At 33.8% G+C, this 24,976-nt stretch overlaps 1 protein-coding gene across 1 annotated transcript in view; it reads left to right on the top strand.

The window, feature by feature from the left end:
- The window catches only part of LOC145678427 (semaphorin-1A-like), a gene marked incomplete in the record, with an annotated part of 854,086 nt that overhangs the window by 506,373 nt on the left and 322,737 nt on the right, over positions 1-24,976 (top strand). Inside the window, 1 exon segment of the mRNA XM_081748545.1 lies at positions 7,093-7,155. Coding sequence (XP_081604671.1) covers positions 7,093-7,155 — 63 coding nt within the window.

Below are 24,976 nucleotides of genomic sequence, written 5' to 3'. Positions count from 1 at the left end.
ACGCTTAATATAAATTATTACCCTTCTTTACACTCTCTTTCACTTAAGTGCCTGTAGCACAGAAATTGTTAGGAGTTAAAACATTAAATTGTCATAACCTATAGAGAGTCAATAGGTAATGGGAAATGTTTAATGAACATCCCACGCAAGATAAATTTTATGATGTCCAACTTAATTTCAGGAAACATAAAATGATCTACACTGTACAATAAGAATACAATCAATTTCAAAAGCAAAACATGTAACGTAAAATGTGAAAAAGGTAAAGGTGTAAGATTTTAAAAAGTCAAAATTTAGTTTTCAGTTTTTGAAAATGTCCCTGATAGATAATTGCTTTTCTTTAGCATTGGTTTTGTGAAATTATTATGAAGGCGTTGAAAGTTGAGTAGAATGTTTTAATATATATTTAAAAACAACACCGACAACGTTTGGGATGTGATTCCTGACCCAAGATAAGACGAAAAGTACAGGCTAATCTCGGTGAACAAATGCTTCCTTTCGGAATTAAAGGCTGGCGAGAACATGAAAAAAAAAAAGAGCTTTAAGGGCCCATAGCTCCAAAACTATGGGACCTACCGTAGTCGGGTCAAGACTTCATTTAGGAACTAATATGTGCGTTATCCAAAAATACATGTTTAGAATCCTAAGGTAAACAACAGTTTTTATGGAGGCAGTTTGGCTACGGGCATATAATTTGAAGCACTCACCAACTACCTCTATAAAAATTGTTGCAAAAATACAAGAAAATACCGCAGGACTCTGATACATGAATATTTGGATAGGGCATACTAGTTCCTAAAAAACTAGTTGTAAATAAAGTTTTGACTCGACTACGGTAGGTCTCATAGTATTAAAGAGTTTAACCTTTAAAGTTCACTTTTTCATGTTTTCGGCAGCCTATGACTCTGAAAGGAAGCATTTGTGCACCTAGGTTGGTCTATACTTTTCGTTTTACCTTGGTGCCAGGAATCACCTCCCAAATGTTGTACGTGTTGTTTTGAAACACCTTATATATATATATATATATATATATATATATATATATATATATATATATATATATATATATATATAATATTCCCCATTTTATAACGAAGATCTTTTTTTTAAAAAAAAAACTAGGGCAGATAGTCGAAAGTCTACTGAATATGTGTTTTCGCTGAACCCATATAAGGCTAATGATCTGATGATAGTATTCGGAGCTAGATCATTGATCTTCTCAGTGTGTGACAATGCTAAGAGAAAGGGAACTGGCCCTCTCTAGTTGCACCTATGTTAATACCGTAATTAACTGATTTCATTGTAACATATATTCAGTCTTAATTTCGACATAGATACATCGATTTTGATTATTTATATTGTGTTTGCAAGAGTATTCTATTGCAGTGATCCCACGTAAACTTCAAATTTTAATGATAATTTTCTTTTTCGCAGTTAGATCATGAAGCTTCTTAACGGCTGACAATGTGATTGTATGTTTACGTATAATTCCGTAACGCGTAGACAGATTTGAAAATAGAAATTTGTCCACGCATATTTCATAGGCCGACCCGTTTTATAGAATGATACTGCCCTACTTTAACTACATACCAAACCATTGTGATATCGATAAAGTGAAAACTACAAACTTTTAGTAGAACCTATTAACTAACTTCAAATAAAAGCGTATAAAGCATTAAGTAAAAACTTGAACTTTAACGTACTTCTAATTAAGAGCCAAAAGGCTGAAAATAATTTTAAGAAACTAAAAAGCGGACAATAATAAAGAAAGCGCTAAAAAGTTACTATTAGCAATAAATAATTGAAGTCTGTGCCAAGCGAAACAAATTAATAACTAATTTCTATTGAAACTGTAATTTTATATTAGACAACTAGCCTTTGGCTAGCTGGGGGCTCCGCCCCCAGACCCCCGAGTTTGCTCGGCCAAGGGCCTTGCATTTCTTATCTATCGCCCTTTGCATCAACAGTGAATTGCATGAACTTGCTCTTCATATTTCCTGAATCTGCTCAGCCGAGGCTTCGCCCCCCACACACTATCTTTGCTCGGCCTCGCACCTCTTTAACTCACAATTCTATCGTTTCTTTTCCTATTTGAACTATCTAAAAGAAAATATTTTGTATCCAAAGAAAACACCCATTTAAATAGCATGGGAATTTCTTCATCTCCCTTTATACCCCTAAAAAATTAAAAATATTCACTGTTGGCAATTTTCCTGTCGGTTAATCCTAGAAGGCTACAATCATCCCAAATTTAATCGTTCTAATCATGCCGGAAATGCCTAAACATTTTGGGGTGTAGAAGACGTCCCATATAATTAACATGGGAAAGATTTTTCAGTTCCCTGTAAAACCATTCTAAATTTGGATTTTTTATTTTTGCTGGTTTACTTAGCTAGTACTAACAAAAACGTACAAACATACCGAATTTCAAGTTTTTATTCTAAGTAGGGTCTACCTAAAACATGAGATTATAGGTTAAAAAAAAGTCCCATTTAAATAACATGCGGAAATTCTTCATCCACTCTTTAGACCCCCTAAAAATTAAAAATATTCACTTTTGGCAATTTTCCTGTCGGTTAGTTTCGGAAAGGTACAATCATGCCAAATTTAATCATTGTAGCCCTACAGGAAGTGCTCAATAATGTATGTCAGCTCATGTAGTTTTATATATAGTTAAGATAAGATAATTCGTTTGGCTTGGTAGTGTCGCGGTAGCTCAGTGGTAGAGCGTTTGCGTCAAGTGCCTGGGATCCCTGGTTCAATTCTATTTCGCGCCAATTGGGCTTTATGGTGGACAATCACCGTGTGTGTGGGTTTTCTCTAGGTTCTCTCGTTTCCTCTTATTTTCTTTATTCCATCATTTCATTAATTTTTCATCATCACCGTCTCGTTTAGCCCTCACGGCATAATCGTGGGGCGTAAAACTCAAAGATTTCATTTCGTTTTTCGTTTGACTTGGCATAGATTTAAATATGTAACATCTTAGCGCACTTTATTTCTTACTTTTTTTTTTTTTTACTTTTTTCTGATTTTTATAACATTTATGAAGTCGGTTAATTATTTTTAAAAGTTTCTATGATAATTATGTGCACTTTTAAGTATTTAAGAAAAATATTTTATACAATATTGTACAAATATACTGTATTCCAACTGGGTTTTGTTTGCAAATCTTTGTAATAGCTAAAATTCTTCACTTTCAATTATTGTACCTTTAAAAAGCAGACTCATTAAAACATTTTGTAAGAGTTAGAATAATCAATATTATTATTTCATTCTACAACATTATCTTTAAGTTCTTTGTTACCTATGTGCAACTTTTTTTTTTTTCATTGAGAGACTTACTAGTTGTTTTAACCATTATAGCCATAGTAACCATCTTTGAACAGTATTTCATGTATCTTCTGGTGTGTTAGAAAAAAATGGAATTTGGTATTTTCCAATTATGAACTTACTCCGAGAAAAGTAGCTAATAGTATTCTAATATCTGTAACGTTGATAATATAATTATGAAGGATCGAATAATAAGTACGTATGTGAATATACTGTCTCATTTTGAAATTTCTAGATATAAATAACCATCATATTATGAAATTTATCGTCATATCAAAAAGTAGAAAAAATAAAGCAAACAGATGCAAGTGAATGAACTTTTTTAAGTTTACGAAAATAAAAGCTTTTATATTTTGTTCAAAGAACAGTTTCTGGAGGCAGATCTTTATTTAAAGCAACAAGGTGAGGTATTTGTGAAATAGAAACCTTTTATTTAGTCGTTCCTTATTCACATTTCCAAGAGGGATCACTCTATTTCTGTGAGGAACGCTGCTTCTTTGAGTGAGTATATATGTAGATAGGTTTAGGTGCTGTGTAGGTATGTTTCGTCAAGAAGCTTACCCAACAATCTCTCTGTAGACGTTTATATTCCGTTTTTTTCGAGTTCATCTCCTTTGCCGTTGGTTGTTGCATTTTACTTTTAAATTCTCTTTTCTGCTGATGGAAACTGCATTATAATTCAGTGCTATATTTCTCTTTCGATATCGAACTGATCCACTAGAGTTTAATGTAATGTTTATTCGGTTTATTTTTTATTTTTCAAAGAATGGAATGGATATACTTGAAGAGAAGTTTCATCCAGTTTATTCATTCATTCAAACTAACAGATCAAATACAAGAGATGTTCTTTTTTTCTAATGTAGGATGATCTTTAAAGTTTTCTGCTTTGGAAATATCTTCCAAGGTGCAACTATACCATATATAAGGAAAAGGATCTACATTTTTAAAAAATTGTTCATGCTGTGTTGTTTCTTATAATCCTTACATTCCAGTATAAAACATCAAATCAATACTGAGCGTTAAAAAGCGTTCCCGAGCTGCTTTTGAAATTTGAGGTTTCCTTGCTCAAGACATTTGGGTGTGATTTTATCTACATACCAAAGAAAAGAAGTAATATCAGATCTTATATACCAGGAACAGAGAACTGGTTTATTCTTGTTGTGAGAAAAGTGTAGGGATATTAAGTGTTAGCTTTAAGTAAGGAATTTGACTAAGTTCATGGAAATCTATGCAGAGGGCTCAAAGCCTCTCTGAATGATAAACTATTTCATTACATGAGTAACCATAAGTATAAACGAATTTTACAGTTTCGGGAATTCCTAATAGCGTCAATGTAATTCATCATTTTTATTCTCTGCTATACTTCTTTACGTTACACTTCATTCAACTTTAAGAAATAGTTATAATCTGAAATGTTTTCTGGTTAAAACTATCATATTACACTTGTATTACATTGATTATGGTCAAATGAACATTTCGTATGGCTTTACGTAAGAGGTTGCCTTCTAGGTTCGATTCTTGGACACATCCATTAGCTGGTAAGTTTTTATCAAAGAAGCAATATCACATAAGCTACACAAAGCTACTTAATTCCCCTTCATAAATAAGAGTATTCTCCGAATAAATATGTATCATTTACATCTTTCGAGTATGGACTCAAGTTCTATCTCCGTTGGGTTGCGTAAGTCTTGGATCCCTTAAATCCATATCACATAGACTATAACATTTGTCCTCAAAATAAGTGTTCAGTTTATTCTTAAGAAAAATAAAGGAAAAAAATAAACAAACACTAAAACATATTATCATAAATTCTTCACTCGGCTATTGATAAGTAAGGTCTTTCTTCGCGTCATTTTCCTGTTTGTACTGACACTGATCAGTATATAAGTGCTACCCAAAAAGTAACTCACGTTCTGGAATAAAATGAAGACAAATAAAACTAGACATTTTTTTTATTATTATTTACATTTGGAAGCGACAATCTTACACTACTTTTCGACATCTTCACTTAACAAGTTTAGGTTCTTAGATGAACAAACTTTCAAAGTCCATTTTCATAAAAAGTTGCCGCCTCTAACTTTAACCATTCCTTCATACTAGTCTGGAGGTCTGCGTCGTCATCAAAGTGCTGCGTTGCTAGCCAAATTTTCACGTGGGGAAAAAAGTAGTAGTCATTTGGTGTGAGATCCGGACTATATGGCAGATGGTCAAAAAAATCCCAATGAAAAGTCCCAATGGTTAGAGTTGTTGAGTCCGCTTGCATGAGCACGGGCGGACGTTTCTTTTGAATTCCTCTTCGCAATTTCTGCAATGCTTCGCAATATTTTTCTCGCCTAGCAGTACACCTTCCTTATCCCATAAGTTTTCTTTTTTTTCTTTCTTTTTTTTCTTTTTGGTAAACTGGTGTGTAATCATTCCAAGGACTGTTTGTTGTTATTTCACAATTGACGTGGTTATCCCAAGTCTCATCTCCAGTAACGATGCAATCAATAAAGAAATTGCCGTCTTTGTTATACGCCTCAAGAGATTTCAAGGCAATTGCCATCCGCTGAGTTTTGTGTTCCTCTGTCAAAATATTCGGAACTCATCATGCAATAAACTTAACTAGCCTAACTTTTGGATCACAAGTTCATGCAGTATGTTACCTGAAATTTGTGAAAACTGAAACGAAAGCTCCATTGTCGTAAAACTATGAAAGCTGGCGGCGATTTTTACGAATCTTGTCATTGATTTTTGCAACCACCTCATGTGTCACAATGCTCGGTCGCAATCTTCATCGTGAACGTTTGTCTATCTTTAAACATGAGGCACTCTGCTATCATCCATCACACCTTTATTTTAAACTTCACACAATTGTCGATAAATGTCAATCCGTTTAGTGTTTTTCGCCAAGTAAAATCGTATGCCGACCTCACTTCACAAACTGGCGGGAGCAGAGTTGGCGTGGTTCAATAAAAACTTGACCCACGACCCACTGACCCACCACCCACCATGAACCACTCTCATCCACTGTGACCTACTCTGACTCACCAAAATCCATCGTCATCAACTCTGAACACGGACCACGGCCTCTTCTGTACTGACTAAAGAGTAGCTTCGCATTAACTAGTCTACTATATTTTCGTATTCACAGTGTTCGGATTCTGAAGCAATTATAATTTAGACTGTTTCTCTTCATTCACGTTTGTATATTTCTTATCAAAGCACGGCTTACGCTTCTCTACTTTGACATGTCCTATATTTTTCTCCACCGTCTTGTTCACTGTAGCGTGGATGTTTTACTTCGTTTTGCTAATATCGGTATCTGATTATTACCATTACTTCTGCTGCGATCTGTGATCTACAGAGTTTCAGATCTGTTGCTAATATAATCTATTTCTTCTGAACGAAACAAAATGAAGAATAGCTATTTCATTCCACTTGAATATTTAGAATTAAAGAGTTTATTAGCAGTATCTGTTACGCAGTCGTACTTAAGGAGTGATCAGTTGGAGGAGAGTTTAAGACTAACTTATTGCGAAGTATTATGAATGATTCTGAAAATCGACTTAATTTTGAATTTAATCTATATACACAGTGAAAATCTTAAATTTATAAGAGCTGAGATGCGATTAGCAGTACCAGAGATTTTGTGTGTTCTCTTTGCATACAGAATTTTCTTTTTATATCGTAATGTTTTCAGAACTGTATTATATACATGGTATGTGATGTGATGTATTGCTGAAGTGTTATATATATATTTTTTTCGTTCTTTTCCTTTAGAGAATCGAATGGCATTCGTCACCTGCTCACCGAGAAATTTGTTACCTGAAGGGAAAAAGCGAGGTAAGTACCATACTAAATTGTAATATCTATCGCATCGCAAATCTACGAGTGATAGTTGATAACCGTAATTGATAGTGTTGCATAATTCGTCCTTATTAAACTAAATTTAGGCAATTGTAATGGAAGTTTTCTGCCCAGCTACCTCCTCTTCCCTGAGTATATGCTTCTGGTGAGAATTATATATATATATATAAAATATAAATCCTTTCTTACATGTGTATGTAATTACTGAAGCATGAAAAGTAGTAACTACTTTTCAAAAGATGGTTGACTACGGGTTGAAAGTTGAAAGGTGTTCTATAACTAGAGCTTGGTGAAATCGTACATTATAATTTAATTATTGCATAATAACTGGTATTCACTGCACACATCACGGATTACAGTTGTCCTTCCCTTTCCATATTTGAAACGCTGAGTTATTTTAAAATAATACCAACACTATAAGCAGTATAACATCTTGCTTAACAATGATAGAACACTTTCTGCCGCGAGTCTTTACTTAACAACTGATGATTTTCTCGGGCGTAAGAATTATCTTATCGTTGGGTAGAAGTCGGTAAAACATAATAAGGTAACACAACCCTACGACGTAATAAAATTTCTCACTTTCTTGTACAGTGCGCAGCAGAGTTCGCGTGGGTCAATGAAAACTTGACCCACGACCCACTGACCCACCACCCACCATGAACCACTCTCATCCACTGTGACCTACTCTGACTCACCAAAATCCATCGTCATCAACTCTGAACACGATCCACGGTCTCTTCTGTACTGACTAAAGAGTTTACACTTGTAATAAAACAAGACTGTGAAATTATCACTAATCGGAGTTTGAATTTCTAATCAATCGCTCAAGCACCACTCTGTTACAATAACGGTGGATCTGACCTTTACGATATAAAATGGTAAAGTGTTTGTCAGTGAGGAAATTGAAACAGTTCGAGGTGGGGGGAAATTAGTGTGTGCCTACAGGTAAAATATACTTGTACTAAGAGAGTATTCTTGCAAGTGTTAATTTCTGAACGCATTCCAAAAGAAATTTCTATTCGCAGAAAAATACCCCTGTACAATATGGAAAAGGTTATGGTTTCTCAATTCACAGTATTTTTCTCACAAAAGACTTGACAAATCAGTTTTTCATAGTGTATAAAGGTGTTCGGGTACCCTATGTGAGAGCATTTCCATAAAGTATGTTCATAATTGTAATTTCTGTTATCACTAAAACACCACGTTAAATTTAAGCTACATATATGCATAATTGCAATTATTACGAATATTTATTCAAAGTAGTTTACCTAAAGCAAAGAAGAGACTTACTAAAAATTAGATACAAAGTTGAATAACACAAATAAGCCATTAGTAATACAAGTATACATTTTTCATAACTCATAATTTTCCACCTTAAAACAAATCTGAAATCGGGTTTATTTCCTGTTGGCCTCAGAACTTCAAATTTCATCCTTTTCGTGGCCACAGCGGAATGATGTCCATCCTTCAGCCAAGAAATAACTAGCTCGTCTATTTCGAGCTTGTCTAGCGGTGGGCCATTAACATTGATGAACAACAAGTTAGACAATGTTTGAGCACTTAGTCTATTTCTAATATCAGTCATCTGTAAATTCATAAGGGGAAATCCCCGTTCGCACTCTGTCGTGGAAATTGATAATACTTCTACCCGATTTCTGCAATTCCTCATCGACAATCTGCTTGTTAGACTTAAATCGGATAACGATTTTTCTTGGTCAGTTTTGAAGTACTCAGCAAGAAGTGTCATCTCTCTATCACCATACATCTTTTCCATATCGACCATGTCCGTTGGCAATGTCGACTCATGGAGAACAGAAACTTCATCTACCACGCCTTCGACAAGGAATCTTGTGAATAAATTATCAATTAAAGCCTGATAAACTGATGATTTCTTATTTGTTTATAAATTTAATTTTTGTAATTACACATGAAGGTTTGATGCCATTACCAAGTTCCCTACCCCGTCTAGAAAGCGAAAGGGAACTAGGTTCCTGGAAAGTGTTCAGAGGTGAATGGGAATTTCCCTCTTTCTTCCCCTTCAATTACCACACTGTTGTTTGCCATGTGCCAAATTACGATGAATTTCAATTAAATTATCATAGTATAATTATTTCCTTGTTGAATTATCGATACTTTCAATGAAAAAAAAAGGATGAAATTTGAAAGTTCCAAATCAAGGTAAGTAGACCAACGTAAAGGGGAAAAAAGTGTATAAGTTTCCATATAATTATGCGTACAATCCAAACTTAAAGTTTCCGTCTAATTAAGCTTACAGTACAAATTTTATGCCTACTTTTCTCACAACTTTGTAGGTTGATTGCCCTGTGCTGCAAGCGCTCCATATAATAAACGTAAGGTTCAGCAATTATTATAGTAGAAGGCAATGAATATATGAAGCCAAGCATTGTGTTTTTTGTTTCTGATTTTTTTCTTAAATAACATCGATCGTTTTCGATCATTTTTACAAACCAATTCACTACCAATTTTCCATATATAGAAAGTGCCCCCCCCCCCAATAAAGGAGAACTTTAAAAAATGCTAGGACACACTCTGTTTATTTTCAATAAAGAGTTAATACAGTGAATTTCAGCTCTGTAAGTTTAACGGCTTGCGAGATACTATTTTTTTTTTTTCTGAAAACTTCGGATCCTCACTACCTCCTTAGGATATTATGCATTATAATGAAAGCAATATAACATCCTGAATTAAGGTCTAACTATATACCAAAAGTCATTTCATTTGACTTAACAATTTGACAGTGATGATCAGGCACACATAGTTACATTCAATTTTTTTATATAGTAATTTATATATTAGAGTGATTCAAAAATGTATTTTTTTTCAGTAGTTAGCTCGTCTAAAAGCTCACAGGTCTCGAAAGCCAAGTAGTAGTATAAGTCCTATTGCTATTATTACAATTAAAAATATCAATATCCAAAAGTGCCTGAAGTTCATTTTAAACTTGGTTAGATATACTCACCTCAGGTAAGTAGACAGAAACAAATGGAAAAGGAAGGGAAATGAAGGTCTTGAAAGTAAAACGAGGACAAATTTACCAGTCTTCAGAAGATAGTGTCTACAATGCAGTGAGCAGAGTGGGTCGGTAGATCATACTGAGTCGGTGGGTCGCAGTGGATCACGGTGGGTGGTGGGTCACAGTGGATCACTTGCTGTTGACCCACGACCCACTGACCCACTCCATCTCTGGTGCGCAGCACTAGGTATATAATGGTAGTCATCTGTGTCCGTCTTCATCTACATTCCTCATGCTGCATTTATGTCTATTATTGAAACTAGCTTCTACGATTCGATTCAACCTGTATTTGTGTGTTTGTCCGCCTGCCTGTCTGTTCCACGTTAACTCACATAAAATTTATCTGTAATTTAAAAATAACATTCGCTTTCCTTCACCTTATAGTTTCGGTAGAAACCCGTTCCAAATAAATCCACCTCATATTCCAACTTTGTACTTAAGCATAACATGATAAAACAATTTTTCATTAAAATCTACATTAAAAAATATTGGATTTTGATACAGTGTAAGGTATAGTTTCATTAAATCTTCCCGATCATCCCTATTCCTTGCGGTATAAATCGATGAAGAGTAAGTAGGTAAAAGGGGCAAGAACCTTCAATTTTGAAGTTCTTTTTTAAAAAAAAATAATTTTAAAAATAAAACTTGACAAAAAAATTTTTCTTGTGAGTTTCGTCAAAATAATATTTTCTTTTCGTTTCCCAGTCATGCCCACTCTTTGAAATTAAAATCAACCAAGAATGAAAAGCGAATGTCCCCTTTACAATGAGTAATAAATCTATTTCTTTCCCTTAGTTCAAAAAATATATTCCACGATAACTTTCGTAAAAAATATATTCGAGTTTGATGCAGTATGCCATATATTTCCTTGATGACTTCCTAATCATTCCCATTACTTTGAGTTAAAATCAGTCAAATATGAAGGAGTGAATTTAACCTCCTCCGATTGAAAGAAATATGTTTTATGGTATATTTCATAAAAGTTGTTAGAGTTTGGTACAATATGTCTTTTTTTTTTTTTTTTTTTTTTTGAGACTTTTTCCCAATCATTATTGCTTGAAGTTGAAATCAGTCAAGAATGAAGTGTGAAACGTTTCATCCTCGATTTAAAAAAAAAAAAAATGTCCACCGGTAAATTAATATTCCATGTTAGTGCAGCATATCGTATATGTTTTTTCTTAATCTTCTCAAACATCCGAATCTGTCAGTATTAAGAGACTGAAGTTGTCTCTTCCCCTTTCCTACCTGGTTTAAAAATATGTACCACATTAAAAATTCCTCGATTTCCATTACTTCTTAATTTTATTATTTGCTGACTTGATTATGGATGTATTATTTTCTGGTTAAGGAAACAAATAATAAATACTTCATAATGCTATGAAATCATCGTATATTTTTGTAAGTATAATTCATTCAACTTTCTCTGTACTGTTTCATTCGAAAGTCAATTTTAAGTAAATATGATTTTATGTTTCGAACAATCGCATTGAGTTAAGTAAATAATGCAAATATTAAAATGTTGAACTTAGTGTTTACTCGAGATAATTCCCAATGTGTATATATATATATATATATATATATATATATATATATATATATATATATATATATATATATATATATATATATATAATATAGTATAAAATACAACAGGCATCAGTTGAGTACACACATAGGGGATGTTCTTTGAGTTTTCTTTTTCTTTTTTTTGTGAATTACTATGTAGAAAATAATATTTGAAGAGTAGTTGTTTTGTGCATAGGAGGATCATGAAAGTGCGTTCCATCCACCTTCCCAGGAGCAAGTATCATTTATTCATAAACTAAGTAGCACATATCAAGCAGAAGAAAATGTGTCGGTGGAAGATTAAGTGTGGTCGACGACCTAGAAATTTTAGCTTAGGGATATCTTCCATGTTTTATTCATCAAGGCTTGCTTGCAGTGTAACATTCTTCCTTCATTCTCCCAGTGCTATTCTTTTTGTTCTGTGATCTCGCTTTTTCTTCCCTTCCTTTATGTTCGTTATTTCTCTGCCTCGGTATTCTTCCTCTTTCTCTTGTTTTTATACTCTGCGTTTTATTTTCCTTTGGTCCCCTTACAAGATTGCACACGTAAACCAAGCGTAGATGTGGAAGCACGTAGATAGACTGTAGAAAGTAAATGATAAAGCAGGGTAGCTACCCTAGCCAAAAGTACAATTAACTATGATACATCATTTAAAAACTAGTATGGTGGTAATTACATTTTTTTTTCTGATTGAACTTACCAAAAAATATCATATATTATTTTAGATTATACGGAGCAGAAACCAATTAAGAACACGGGAACACAGTCCTTAAGTGCTAATCTCTGATTCGAAGGGTAGCAGGTTTTGGTTCAGTCTAGGTGAGCTTGTGATGAACAATGCAAGTGAATTTCCTTGCGGTTTTGTCATTTATCTTACACACACAGGGACGGCTGTACAGTATATGCAACACGTGCGTTTGCAGAGTGCAAGAAACATCTGGCATAAAGTATACAAAATTGCAAATATAAAAAATAAATTATTTGAAATGAATACTTCTCATTGAAATCTGACTTCATGATAATGTTACTTAAATTTATTAATCTGACTCGTCTATTGCCGCACTACATCCATTAATTATGTTTTATTTGTTTTGTTGCGATGCGACAAAGCAGGTCAATTGTAGACTTGAGTAACTTCATTGTTAATGTGAATATCATACTTCACTGAAGTTTACAATAGTATAATATTAGCAAAGGTGATGATTCACACTTAATTCCTAACAAACATACGTTAACTATACGTTCTCACCGACTTCGCAATTCTTCTTATTAATATGAGTAGTGTATTAAGGAGAGAATTATAGAATTAGCTCCTTCTAGTTTTTGACATTCATGTCTGTGATACGAAATTCGGAGTGGCGGAAACGTCCTAAGCTCACCTCTGGGTATCCTGTTATTATGTACGTGTTCTAATATTATGTGCATTATTATACATACGAATTTCCATTGTTGCTAACTTCAACGTTGTTGCAGCCTTTAAATGTACTGTTGTTATCGTTACCATGCCAATGAGAGTTGGTCTGTTGTTAACAATTCTGTTATAAAGATTAATTGTCTTCATTACCAGAAAATCATAGAAGATATAATAAAATTGAACAATAAACATGATCTATCGGAAATTGAAAGTTTTATCTTACATTACTAATACAAGAGTCTTCGTATTAGACACGGCAAACAAATCAAGTACATCTAACGAAACAATGGAAACATGTTCCCATACCTCCATGGTGGACAATCACATGCCAGCAGTGATCAGCAGGTAAAATCACAAGATTATACACGTAAATCAAGTGTAGATGTGTAAACGAAAATAAACACTATTAATGTTAAGGAAAGCATAAAGAAAATTTTCTGAAATATCTAAAATGTAACGGTAAGACTACACAGTTTTTATTAATAACAAAACGGAAATATTGGGAGGATCTATTCAACGATTAATTAACAAAACTTTAAGTCACGTCTGGATTTTTAAATATATTTATCTATTTTTATAAGGAAAAGAAAATATATACGACAAAATACTCAGTTGTAAACATTGAGCATTGGGCCCTGAATTCCATCCAATTCTTACACTCCCCAACGATACATGATTGGGAAACCTACATCAGAGTTCAAAAAACATTTCGCTGAAACTGAATTAAATTATGTATTAAATAACACAAGACGAAACAACTTATTAAAAATATATCAACAATTGGGAAAAATATATTATTAAGACTATTCAACAAGGTGGAGATCTGAATAAATATCTTCCAGTATGGAGACAGTGTCTAATAGTTCCAGTAATAATAATAATAATAATAATAACAATAATAATAATAATAATAATAATAATAATAATAATAATAATAATAATAATAATAATAAAACTAGGTGTCCCAGAGAACAATAGACCAATAGCGTTAGCGTCATGTTTGTTATAAACTTTTGATATAAATCTACCATATTTTCTCCATGATAATACGGGACACCTTAGATCTCCCTCCTCTCCCAAACCTTCCAACACAATTCAATGAACTGTAACTCTGGTTATGAACAACAATATAATAGGCCGCGGTGGCTCAGTGGTAGAGCGTTCACCTCTGTGCATGGGATCCTTGGTTCGATCCCAGCTCGTGCTAATTAAGTTTTGTGGTGGACAAACACCGTGTGTGTGTAGATTTTCCCAGGGTTCTCTCGTTTTCTCCCACTTTCTTCATTCCATCATTTCATTCATTTTTCTTAATCACCGTCTCTTTTAACTTAGTAGGCATAACCGTGAGACGTAAAACTAAAAGATTTCATTTTATTTTTTCCAACAATATAATAGGCGAAAGTTTCTTAAGCTGCAACTACTTTTCTCTCTTCATTCCCTGTAATTAATTGTACGGACTGAAGATGTTTATAATCCAACTACAAAAGAATCGCCTTAAAAACTTTTGTCTTATAAAAATGCTTTCCAGGAAAACAGTATGCAAATAATTTAAATCAGTGATACACTCTACCTTCAATATTCTTCATGCGTTTAGTAATATTTTAGCTGTATTTGCCAAATTTATGTTTGTCAGTTTAATCTGATGAAAAGCTGATTTTTCTCCTTGTTTCGTGAGACCAATTGTCAGGTCCAGATTTACATATTTCTAAGCCCTGTATCAAAGAACGTTCTGTGCCCCTAGCCGCTCAAAAAGATTATAACGCTTGTTAACTTATCTAATGTCTTACTGGAGAAAAAGTCACTTATCTTCCCTGCGCTTGTAGGTGTAGAAACACTCAAAACCATCTTACGTTTATTTGTATTTTTGATGTTGGAGTGTCCGAATTTCCACCAAATGCAATGGAAAAAGTAGCATTGCAAATTTTGCTCGTTATCAAGTCGGACAGGGTGGTGTGATAACTTGCTCAAAACTGTTACATATTACAGCTTATTGTTCATTCACTAATTACAGGATTCCCATCCAATGCAAGAATTTTTGACTTTTCACTGTTCGAATATGCTGGTATTGGTGGCAGAAATGGGACGGAATTAAAATGCGGAACATTTGCTTGTTCCGACTAAATTTATGGGGATGCGGGACACGGGTCCAAAATCGGGACTGTCCCGTTTTTATGGGATGTATGGCAGGCTTATTTTTGAACAACTCATATTGTAGGCTCACCGCTAATTAGCTGTTGAGAATGAAGATTATTCTATTATTATGTGGATTGTTCTACATAGGAATGTCCAACACTTTCCATTGTTGCTAACTTTGACTATGTTTCGGCCTTTAAGTGTGTTGTCTCTACTGTTGCCATAGCAATGAGAGTTGGTCAGTTAACAACGATTCTGTGAATGATACACAATTCAATATTGAATTCACTCCTTTGATAGTAACATGTTCTGCTTGTTATTATTATTATTCAGTGAATTGTGTAGTATATTTATTAACGCTGTTAAAAAAACGTTGGGGTAATATACTTACAATTGTAGCTATGATTTTTTTTTTTCTTGGGAAGGAGGGATTGCAAATGATACTATTAAATAGGGCAGTGAATTGCCTAGGACCAGACCTGACCTGCACACACATATTCATTTAATCGAGTCTTTCAATATTTGCTTTCATTTACTTCCATCATTACTAACTATAAAATGCTAAACTAATGGTTTGATTTAAATTTATAGAAAATGGAAACAGTTTTTGTAAGAATACTTCATTCGGATGTGTCAAATAAATCACACTGTCATCGTACGCATCATGAGCTCACTGCTTAAATGTACTTCAGTTTATCCCATAGCTGTTATCTAAGATTGTTCTAAGTAAATGAATGTTGTAAACCCAGAGGTACTACTCCTGATTCAATCCTACTTTAAACTGGAAGTCGATGTCTGAAACATAATCAGAGTGGAAAAGTCACGTTGAATTCCAAAGAAACAAGAAATTAATCATGATGCTGATGAGATTGATGTAGTAGTGAACTATAAAACCAATAAGTGTTAATTTTCTTCGTTGCAATACCCTATTCCAATTTTCTTTCAAGAGTATTGTCAACTTATATTCCACACTAGCAAGATTCTCGCTTGAATATCGCAGCCTTATACAGGAACCATTCATAGTAACAAAATCGACCGAATCGCAAGAGCCCTGAAGTGTCGATAAAATGGCTGTCTTTTAGAAACGACATAAAGCATTATCTATCTGATTACCCTCAAGTTTCGAATAGGTTGAATTTAGATACTTTAAAACGAAGTGTATAAGTTGCAAACTATATTTCGTCAGCAAATTAGTGAAGTCCTAATTAATACTTCCGCTTACTCCAGAATTTATGTGTTTGCATAGATTATCTAGATTTAAAACTATTTTACTTCCTACTTCTAGAATTAACGTACGTAATAAAGTTTTATTTGTAGCAAGCGTGTAAGGTTAAAATAAAATCATTGGCCATCTGACAGTATGTGTCAAAACTTTCTTAGAACATTAAGAAAATGAGTTTTGATATCTTGTAATTTGGTTTGAAGTACTTTGTTATATTTTTGCATTAAATCTCTGTTCTAGTAAAGTAATAAATAAATTAACAATTTTGTGTCGGTTCGTTGGCGTGAAGTTTTAGTTGATTGGAGTCTTTTTCAGCAATGAAGTTCTATGAGATACTAATACGTAGAACGAGCGAAACAACATGTAACAAAATATTGTCAAACTATGCGTTCAGAATCTTTCCTTCAAACCAATGGTTTATGGTACTAAAAATGTCTGGATGCTACTCTATATGAATGGATAGATTTTTTTTTGTTACGCATTTTTCAAAGTGTATATATATATATATATATATATATATATATATATATATATATATATATATATATATATATATATATATATATATATATATATATATATATAATACGGATGCAATATTTGCACTTAAAATATTAATGGAAAAATACAGAGAATACCAGAAACCTTCAAATGGTTTTCATCAACCTAGAGATAGCAAATGAGTGCTACGGAACTTTACTTGGTAGGCACTGAAGAAAAAGTGTTTACTGAAAACATACATCTGTATAATTTAAGATATGTGTGATGGATGTAGGACAAGAGCGAAGAGCGAGTGCGGAATAACAGAAGAATTCACAGTTAAAATGGGGACTTCATCGGGATTCTGATACAGTACCTTTTTTGCAATTGTGATTGACGAGCTTAACAAGGAATATGCTATTTGCGGACGACATCGTGCTGGTGGGTGGAACCAAGGGAACACTGCAAGAGAAATTAGATATCTAGAGGAGCATTGGAGAGGAAATGGCTTGAAATTAGTAAAGCTAATATAGAACATTTACATTGTCCTTTCAGGAAAAATGTAATTGAAAATACAAGAATAAAGATGAGGTGATAATGAGGAGGAAATTTAAGTGCTTAAGGTCAATACTGCAGGAAAATGCAGGAATAGAAGAAGTTATAAACAGCAGAATTAGCAGCGGTTGGACAAAATGGGGAGAAGCAGCAGGGGTATTGTGTGACTGTAGAGTATTAATACGTCTCAAAAGAAAACTTCACAAAACAGTAGTGAGACTTGTATTATAAGATTGAATGACAACGAGGAGAGAGGAGCAGAAATTGCTTATTGAGGAAATAAAGACACTGTGGTGGTTGTGTGGATGACGCGGAAGGACAGGATTAAGAATGATTGATCCGGGGAACAGTAAAGGTGAGACCATTAGTAGAAAAACTGCAGAAAAGTAGACTGAGATGGTTTGGGGATGTGAGAAGTCCTTCGAAATATGTAACTCACCGAGTGAATGCTATAGAACTGAGGGAAAACGTGCGTGACGCGAAGCAGAGAAAAAGTAGAGATATTGTGTGAAGAACGGTGTGGTGCAGTGTGGTGTCACCGTGGATATAACATAAGATAGAAACAGGCGATCCAAAAAGCCGAACCAGCTAATTGTGAAAAAGGCTTAAAAGAAGAATATATAGGCTATACCGCAAATGTTGAATTCAGTTAACTTTTAAACATTTCAAGTCTGAAATATTTAAATCTGGGTTGTGTAACATTTTAGTGCTCAGATATCGTAAAAATTTCTTTGTTCATTTAATTTTGTGATTTTCAAGTCAAGTTTAATTTTCATTTCTTTTTTAACGAGATGTGGTAAAGGTTGAGATACACGGAAGTCCTGTGTACAAGCGGTTTTTTTGCAAAATAAAATCTTACAAATGTAAATAAATGTATACTTAGCATAGAATAGCGAAGCGAACATATCACATATCACCATACCTCCAAACGTTTTGGCGGTTGGCGTTGAAATTTTATACAAAACCTCCTTATCCCAAAAATTGTATGTAAGGTGGATATTTGCGAAATTTGATCACATGAGGGCAAGTTTGTTTTATAAGATCTATAGCACTGTAGAAATTTGATATGTGTTTTCACTTAATCCCTTAATGCTAGTATGACGAAATTTTATGAAATTCTCTCCTTTAAGAGGAAAAAGGGCTTAATATGTTCTTCATTAATATTGCATGCTTCCCTTAAACCATTGAGCATACAGGAGGCAATTTGGTGTATGGAGCTACTCGGTACACAAAATATGAATATCTGATACATGTGCTTTCCATGTATACGAATATCTGATGCATGCTGTTTGGGAATTCCATACACCAAGCGAGGGTAGTATAGTGCTTAGCATTTTTCGTAATCGTGCTGTCCTTAGTTTGAATTCAGTGAACTATCAACCTAACTAATGTTTTCCAGTTTTCATAAAATGTTCCACCAAATAAATATTAGAATAATACCCTTAAATTAGGTCATGACAAAGTTCCTTCCAACTCGTTTTCCTTTAGTGTTGTTGATTTATTGATGATTTTTTGATATTCCTAGCAGGCTATATCTGTAAGTTTGTTAAAGGAATAAAAATGATCACTGGAGATGAAGGTATAAAATTTGATATATGTATACTTTTTGTTTAAGGGAATATGCATCACGCAATGAGGGAAGGCATCGCAAATTATTGATTGCTATTGTAACTCTCAGATACATATTTGAGTTGTTAATAAATTGCAGGGAGAGATAAATTATTGTTGTAATGATTAAAGATACAAGTAGAGATACTGTTTGGGAGTAAAAATAAAATCGTTAACATCCCACGCATTTACCCCTTAGACTAAAGAAGACAGATTATTAATCAAAGTAATGTAAAAGAATTAAGAGAATGAAAATGTAAGAGGAAACTGGAGAATCTGGAGACTCAAGAGCACGATTTGTCCACCACCATCTCACCTTTCCTGGAATCGAATCAGGGATCCCTCATACTACAGGTGAGAGCTCTGTGCCTTTTTACTCCTTGGTGGCAAATTAACTAAAAGTAATATTTGTTAATACGAAAGAAACCAAGAAAAAATTACTAACAAAAATCACTGCTACTTCTAATACTAGATACTGCTTATTATAATTAGAAGTTCAGTAATAACAGAAGAGATCATGAAGGAGTAAAAATAAATGGAATTATTCGTAAAGTGAAACATGCAAGAAGTCAGTGATGGGAATAAAACCAGTGGATTCGAAAGTTTCTGGATGGCAGCACTTTTCTGAATGTTTTTGAATGAAAGAAACAAACTCTCTCACATGCACGTACACAGAGAGAGAGAGAGAGAGATAAAGGAAGAAAGCAAAAAGAACAAGGTGTATTGTGAAACGACGGACCCAAATTGCAAATAGTCCCGAAAACGCCATCTAGAGGGAGTGGAGAAAATTGCAAGAGGCCGGTTGCTTATAAAAATTTCACTTGAGGCAGCGTGTCTTCACTACAGGAACAGTTGTGTGCCGTCAAGATATTCCGGAAAATGTATGTGTATCTTCCTCCCCTATAGTTGTTTTCTAGTAGTGTTTTGGAATACCGCCACTGCCCAATTCGCTATATGGATGTGTTTGCATAGGGACGCTTGGTGTCTTCTCTAGTATTCACATTGCTCTTATTCTGTTACTTTCCTTTCTGTACGCTCCTTTTCTTATTACTTAAAATGCAATACCTCTTTCATAATGTACAGAAGTGTATTACTCTTTCTCAGTTTCGTTTTATTTAGCAGTAGGCAAAATGAAATGTATTAAATGTTCAGAAAAGATAAGTGCAAATATAAAGACGAAGTGTGCTCTCCTGGGTTATTCTTGCCTTAATAATAATAATAATAATAAAAAGTAATTGTTCGTTTCGTATTCCATTCCAAGCAGTAGATCCCGTCTCATATGAAGCGTGATTGTCAAAGAGGACGTTGAACTTCAATTAATAAATCCTTCAATATTGACTAAATGTGTTACGGTTAATAATTTCGTCATTCTGGTCTAAAAAACAAGTTGTCGCTGACTCTGCGCCATACATTGTTTGTCTATTTACACGAAGTAACATGCAGTGTATTTCGAACATGAATAACTTCACTTCCCATTAAGAGAGTGCAATGAAATTCAGGTGCCTCACGAAGCCCAGGATGCACCAGGTCATGGTCTATAAAATAAATTCGGGGTTTAATCTCAAATCGTAGCATATCCTAAAAAGAACCACTAATTTGAGTCATGTTTTTGTTTGTTTGTTTGTTTATTTGTTTGTTTTCGGGAGTGAAAGGCGACAATTCTAGTTTTTTCAATTATCTCGAAAATTATCAACACTTTGGAGAAGTAGTTGTGAGAAAAACTATAGTTTATAAAATTTTACACAAAAAGGTACTTACATTTTTTTTTCTCGTAGAATCAGATAAATGGATTGAATTATATCTGAACAGAAATAGGGTACACCACTATAATCTTATATATAAGAATGAATGCTTGTTTGTTCGGCATGCAAATCCACACTGTTGGCATACTTGAAAGCAAGGCTGGATTAACCCATCTAGGGGCCCGGGACTAGAAAAAATATGTAGCCCCTGCTGACTTTACCTAATACATTTCCGTGAAAGTGCAATAGGAAAGTTAAGGGAATATGTTTCATATTTTAGGCCATACTTTATTTTATGATAATGATTGTATCTTCATAATTCTTTTTAGATAGCCAGTTGAGATTTTGATTATAGTGAAAGCTCCTGTCCATCTGGAGGCCTGGAACTATAGCCCCCTCTTAGTCGGGCCCTGCTTGAAAGGTACCCTCGTTTGGGAGAGACCGAAAGCTATATGGAACTTTTTAGTTTGAATCCTAATAAGGGAGGAGGGGGTCAAAGAGGAAGAGTTGATTTGAAATTTACGTTAAAAAAATATCTCACATATTTCTGGTGTTCGGAAGATAAAACTCTGTATGTATATGCATTTCTAGAAACAGGTTGACGTACACAATGACTTACAATCTACTCCTAGGATATGTGGAAGAGGGTGGCATGTAAAAAAGGTGCACCGTCCATAAATATGTTTATTAAAGGAGTTATTGAAATTATTATTTTTATACAGATATAACAATACGCCGATACATATATTAATGCTGCTTATACTGTAAGTTATTTTAATCAATAAGAGCTTGTGACTGGCAAATTGTAATACTTACTTGAAGATTGTCCTCCATAGTTTCGGTGATAAAACAGAAAATAGGAAGTACTGGTTCTCTTCTATGGATGTATACATTATTGTAGGTCGTAACAACACAGGATTGTTTTTAGGTTGTATAAAAGTCATTTAATGGAAACTCATCAACCTTAAGCGAGTCATTTTACTCTTTTAATTTATTTTAGTAGAAGTAGCTATCTACAAGAGAGCGCCACAAATATTTCAATCTGCATCTGACAGTAATGAACGAGAGTGAGTGCGATAGTTGACAGTTCAGTTTGTTTATTACGACATTTCAGTTCCAAGTTTCCAGCCTTGGTACCTGAATTCCAATATCGTAAACCAGAAGTCTTCGTAGGGCGAAAAGTTGTAACGCTTTTGTTGATGCTCCAATGTTGTCACCACAGACTAATATGTTTGACTTCTAATAAAAAGTGAATACATGTTTAAAGATTGTAAGGAAGTAACAACATGTCAAGAATTATGGGCCAGTTAAAACCCTGTGAAAGAGAATCAAATATTATCAAAATTGTGCTCGTGACCCCGCGTAGCATAGACGCTGACGCTCTCGTCTGTGGTGCGAGCTGGTTTGAGTCCTGGTGGGGACACTCGATCAGAAAGGTGTAAAAGCCTTTTCAGTCCATTCATTCTGAGTGAGGACATTCCTGGGTCTTCCTCATTCACACCAGACAAATAGTGGTATGGTATCTTACATAAAGATCCTTCATAGATACCGAATGGCCAGAAATATAATTCCTAATTCTAATCAGAATTGTTCTTATCTTTTTAATTATATGTTGATAACAATATTTAACTTAAATGTACTATTCATTCTCATTCTTTGGGAAATTTGAGTATTAAAATTTAACAAGAAGTATAAGGTAATATGTAGAAGATAATACGTACTTGTCATATGTTAAATACTATATTTCTATTAGATTTTACACAAAATGAATAATTTAGTCTTAAATGCAAGTACTGTATTATTTATATTGTGGTTAGTTTTCATTGTTGTTTGTTTACATATTTCTTTTAAGTCTTAGTTATCCATCTTTCTTTAAATGGGTGTGCGAAGTACAATTCAGTATTTCGCTCTTGAAGAAATCTTATCGAGTATTTACATCTATTTGTTTCTTCTTATGGTGGGAAAGAGTTAATTCGTTAAATAGATGTGGAAAGGAAGATTATTATTATTATTATTATTATTATTATTATTATTATTATTATTATTATTATTATTATTATTATTATTATTATTATTATTATTATTATTAGACCCTATTATAAGCCTGTACTTCAAAATCATGTTCATGGGTTCCACATTTCTATTGTATATCATAATGAAAAATAAAAAGTCAGGGGCTTTTCTTTTAAGTTTAATAAAATGGGTAAATTTTATTGTAATTCCGGTTTATTTGCTAGATGAAGGTAACTAGTGACTTTCTGAGACCAGTTATGTGTATGAGTCGAGAATGCTCAGAAAGATTTTCATACTTACTTTAGTTGCACATCTTTTATGAGATGGATATGATGGATATATGAGATCGTTGTTCTTTCGTATAAATCTAAACTAGCTGGAATACTATTTTAACTTCAGTGCATTTTAAAGGAGTTTCCTTTACTAAGGCTCTCTTACATATTTACTCTGTCTGTCCGTGTGGCCAGGGGATACAGAAAAAAAAAACCTCAATAACTATTTTGTGGATCATCAATTTTGGCCACGATGTAGAGGATCAAAAGTTAGGAATCGAGTAAGTTGATGAGTATGATATTTAAACCAGAAGTGATAGAAATAAATCATGTTGATCACTCTAGAACAAAAACAGTAATAGTGAGAAGCAGTTTCCGACAGTTCATTTAGTGTCCAAAGAATATATTTCACCGCCATCCTTAACTCTTTACTAAAACTGGAAATGATAAAAATCCTAAATCCACTACTACTTTTGATATCAACACTGATCCACATAGACGAAAACGACAATTAAAAGAAAGAAAAAAAAGCGAGAAGCGGCGTTCTGAGAATAGATGCCATCCTGTCTTAACCCTCTAGTCAAACCGGAAGTGGGATGAGTGGCAACTGTCGGTTTTAAAGTTGATCGCTGTTAGTGTTCCAACAAGACGAGAGAAGAGGTAAGGTTTTCTCGTCTCATCTCGTAAATTTTATAAAATTTCATCTGAATTCTCTAAAAGCTTACTGAACTCGTCTCGTTTTGTAATTTGAATACAAAATTTATCCTGTGATTTTTTTTTCCCTAACAGTGTTTGAGATGGAAGTTTTGGGTGAACTAGTGTTGCCCACGAGACTCGTGTAGTTTCTCTTCCTGTTTGCGAGATGAGACGAGAAATTTCTGATCTTGTGGCATCATTAATCGCTATAAAATAAAAAGAAAATATATAGCAAGAAAGAGTTTTTTGCTTCCTAAGGATATGTTCCATATTCACTTAAACGTTTATACTAAAACTTGCAGAAATCCTCAACCACTTTCGGATTCAATATTAATTGAGTAAATATCAGCTATTAGTAAATCTTAAATATAATAAAAATAGGTTGCAATGGCAACTCTAAAATTTTTAACTGGGTAATGGAGGATGAGGGGAAATACATTGTTTAGAGGAGATTGGAGACGTCGTGCAATTTAAATTTATACCACTTCCAATCTCCTCTCAAGTACATAGATTTACTAACTGAACGGTTGTTTTACAGACAGATTGCAATTTTCGTCAGGCTAAAGTATATATTTCAAGGTTTAAAATACAATTATTTTTCATCTGTTTTGAGAATTATTATGAGCGGGTGCCAGTAATTTTATTTGTCAGAGTTGTCAATCCTACATGTGCATAATAGTTTTTGCGTAAGGAATGATGGGAAGAGAGAAATGCGGAAATTGTTAACGGGCAGACTGCGGTAGGGGAACTTCCATTACTGAGTTATTAAAAATAATAAACTTTAATTTCCAAATTTTTATATGGCAATAGAGTGTTTCCGATAACTAGTGATGAGCGCAAGAGTCTTGGTCTTGCACTTTTGCAAGAGTCTTGCATGCAAGACCAAGAGCAAGACCAGGATTCCAGATGCAAGACCAAGAGCAAAACCAGGATTCCAGATGCAAGACCAAGACTAAGACCATACCTGCAAGACTAAGACCAAGACCAAGACTTTTGCGCAAGAGTCTTGCATAACTACCGGTACTTCTTGAATTTGTTTTATAGAATGTAAAAAAGGTA

The sequence above is a fragment of the Thermobia domestica genome, chromosome 2 (genome assembly GCF_964235325.1).
Source record: "Thermobia domestica chromosome 2, izTheDome1.hap1.1, whole genome shotgun sequence".
Lineage (NCBI taxonomy): Eukaryota > Metazoa > Arthropoda > Insecta > Zygentoma > Lepismatidae > Thermobia > Thermobia domestica.
This window is presented reverse-complemented; position numbering and strand designations above follow the sequence as displayed.